This window comes from Malania oleifera, chromosome 8 (genome assembly GCF_029873635.1).
Source record: "Malania oleifera isolate guangnan ecotype guangnan chromosome 8, ASM2987363v1, whole genome shotgun sequence".
Lineage (NCBI taxonomy): Eukaryota > Viridiplantae > Streptophyta > Magnoliopsida > Santalales > Ximeniaceae > Malania > Malania oleifera.
The window spans coordinates 89,901,408-89,904,572 of record NC_080424.1 but is presented as its reverse complement, the minus strand read 5'-3'; the positions used below and the strand labels follow the sequence as shown (position 1 = coordinate 89,904,572).

The 3,165-nt window shown below is 42.7% G+C and overlaps 1 protein-coding gene across 1 annotated transcript; it reads left to right on the top strand.

The window, feature by feature from the left end:
• The first annotated feature begins 2,286 nt into the window (after window positions 1-2,286).
• Window positions 2,287-2,700, top strand: LOC131162803 (uncharacterized). The gene has a single exon (XM_058119401.1). It carries the CDS (start codon window positions 2,287-2,289, stop codon window positions 2,698-2,700), a length of 414 nt encoding a protein of 137 aa, XP_057975384.1.
• The last annotated feature ends 465 nt before the right edge of the window (window positions 2,701-3,165 follow it).

Genomic DNA, 3,165 nt, shown 5'->3' with positions numbered 1-3,165 from the left:
TTTCTTTTTCCATTCTTTTTTTGAAGCCCACACTGAGTTAAGTAATCCTGGAGCTTATGAAAATAGTTGTAGTTTTTGTACATCTCATTTGGTCTGCTAAACTTTAAATGGTGTTATAGCTTACATGTCAAATTGTGCACCAAGTAAGCATGCTGGATTTTAACCATTTAGAATGTATGGTGTTTGGTTGTGCTGAATAGCCTTCCATCCCCATCAAGGTTTATGAAGTTGGCACCAAAATCTAATGACCCAGGTTTGAAACACTGGGTAGGATTACCTCGATGGACCCGTGGCCCTGGGTTCGTGACTTTGGAAAGGGGTTGCATTGAAGTAGGGAGCATGGTGGCCCTTGAAAAAATTTCCTACCCAATGCCTTATTAACATTGAGAAATCAACGTGTAGGGGTCAGGTTGGTTGGCAATTTGACCAGTGTCTTTTGTTGCGGAATGTTTCTTTGGCATTTTCCGCCGAATTTGCACAACTGCCTGCAGTCCACTTGGGAAGTTGGCCTGCTGCGGGATGGATGTTCCCTTCCCTGTGGGTGGCCTGTGGCCTCGGAGGTCTCAGAGGGAAGCTTGAAAGCATACTTAGGCAACCCAGTCAAGCAAACAATTCCAAAATGCAATATGCAAGAGTTGTTAAGGAAGAAATTTTAAATTAAGTGTACAAATGGAAGCACAATTAAGTTCATTTCATTGAATGAGAAATGAATTATTAGTACAGGAAAACATCAAGATATTTGAGTAACTAGTCTTAAGACTCCTGGTTATATGCATCGGTACGATGGGCACGGAAGCTTCCCAGACTAAGTGATCTCCCCAGTCTTGGATTGCCTGTGTCTTGGTCCAATATAAAAGCCCTCCTATGCTCAACTATGTCCAAACTCAATGGGTTCATGTGCATTCACTGCTCAACTTATATGGGGTTGGTTATACCCAACTTTTGAAAGACAAACTTCAAATGGCGCATCATGGAGGTTGATGCAACACCATAAACTCGTCTGGTTATCTCAGAACACCTCATTTGTGAGGGCACAAAATGTCATCAATGCATCGGTGAGACCAAATGACATGATAAATAACTCAAATAAATGATACAACTAACATATGTCCTTGCCTCTTCAGCACATGATAGTAAGCTGATCTTAAGTGAAGCTTGGAGAAATATCAGAGCTTGCTCAGATCAAGTCAATTAGCACTAAGTCCCTTTTTATTTGAGTGGCGCAAGAGCAAGCTAAACAAACTCCACTATTAAACACCTGGCATAGATTGAGGATAATGACCTAGCTACTACTATCTCAACTGTGATGCAATCACCAATGCAAAACTCATGCTACAACTGTTCTGTCAATTATTTATGCATGCACCCTTTTATGTGCACCTAAGTGTTTGCAAACAAGCTGTGAAGATGGGTTCTGCATCTAGAGATGCTCTTTGAGAATGCAATGAAAGACCAAAATCTTTGAAGAACAGCAGCGGCTCATGTGAACTCCTGAAAGAAGCAGACTTTAGGGCATGGTTTTGGCAAAAATTGAATTGGGGTAATGAAAACCCAATCTCCAATCTGGAGGATTGGTCCTTACCACCGTACACATTGCTAAATGGCTTCAAAAGCAATACATATATATATATATATATATGCATAGAGAGAGAGAGAGAGAGAGAGAGAGAGAGAGAGAGGTTTGTTTTCATGATATGGTATAGTGCCAGAAAAGTGCTGGAAAACTGGAAAAGCGCATTGACGATTTGAAAAGGGCTTCTGTTCTCCGCTGGGCTCTGGGGTTTGGCCAGCCAAGATTCCTACTTTCCTGATTTACTTTTCTTCTTGTTTTGTCCTTTTAACGTCTCCGACTGTTCATGTGAAAAAATTAAAACTAAAATAAAAATAACTAAAACGAAAACTTCCTTTTCACCATCGGTGCACCCCTACCACTCTACCCCTTTCCCACCTCCACTCTTCTCGTTTTAATTTGAATTCTCTCTCCACACAAACACTTTTTTGCTTCCTCCCTCTTCCCACAAAGCACTGTTCTTGAGAAGCTGAAGCTTTCAAAACAAGATAAGTATCTTTGCACATATCCTTTTTGATCTATACACTTTACATTTACTGATAAAATAAAAAATAAGTATCTTTGTTTCGAGAGACGTACTTTTGTTTTCGATAGCTTCCTAGCTAGCTTTCGCTTGCTACATTTTCAGCGATTCAAAAAGTTTCATCCTTTCCTTGAACCATTTCAAGGCGTTAAAAGCACGAAAACAGGGCAATATTTTCTGGATACCAGCCAGAATGTCAATGCCAGCAGATCAGCAGCAGCTACAGCCACCGCCGCCGCCGGCGACAACTACCCAAGTAGCTTACAACACTCGCTCAACCCACGGCTCAATCGGGCCGGTCATTGGCGTGCTCGCCATCGTCATAGTCTTCGGCATACTCGCCGGCCTCGTGGGACGGCTCTGCTACGGTCGCCGGAGAATCATGGGCCGCGGCGGCTATTACGATATTGAGGGTTGGTTAGAGAGGAAATGTTCGTCCTGCATCGACGGGAGGATCAACATTGCACCACCCCCACCCCCACCAAGTGCTGCCAATGTCACCTCCGGTGACTCTGCTCCGGCATCTGTTGCAATGCAGGCCGTTCAAGAACCCAAGCAGGAAGATCACTCTCCTCCGTCAAACCCACCTGCAGATTCCGATTCCTGAGATGGGTTTTTGCCATTCCTATCTTTTTTTCTGATTCTTCACTGTGATGCTAGAGATTGCATAACCCAGCTGCATGAACTCCTACATCAATTTTTTCTTTCTTAGTGAATTACTCATCGTCCTCCTAGCATCAGAAAAGAAATAAACCATTTTCTCACTGAATTTTCTTGGGGTTACTTCATACAATCCCCTTGTTTTTTTTTTTTTTTTTTTTCTGGGTAGTTGTTTGATTGATTGTTTCAGTTCATCATTTGAGTGCGAACGAGGGCACGCGCGCGCTGCACAAAGTTTCTTTTTCGAGTAGATGGGGTTGGTTGTGTTTGTGCAATTATTAAAATTTTATGGTTGGTAAAGAGTCTGGGCTACTTCCAAGCGAACCAAAGGTCCAAAGCTTTGGGGGCTCACTGCAGACAGTTGTACTGCGGAAAGAAAGCACAGTTGTACTGCGGAAAGAAAGCACAAGCA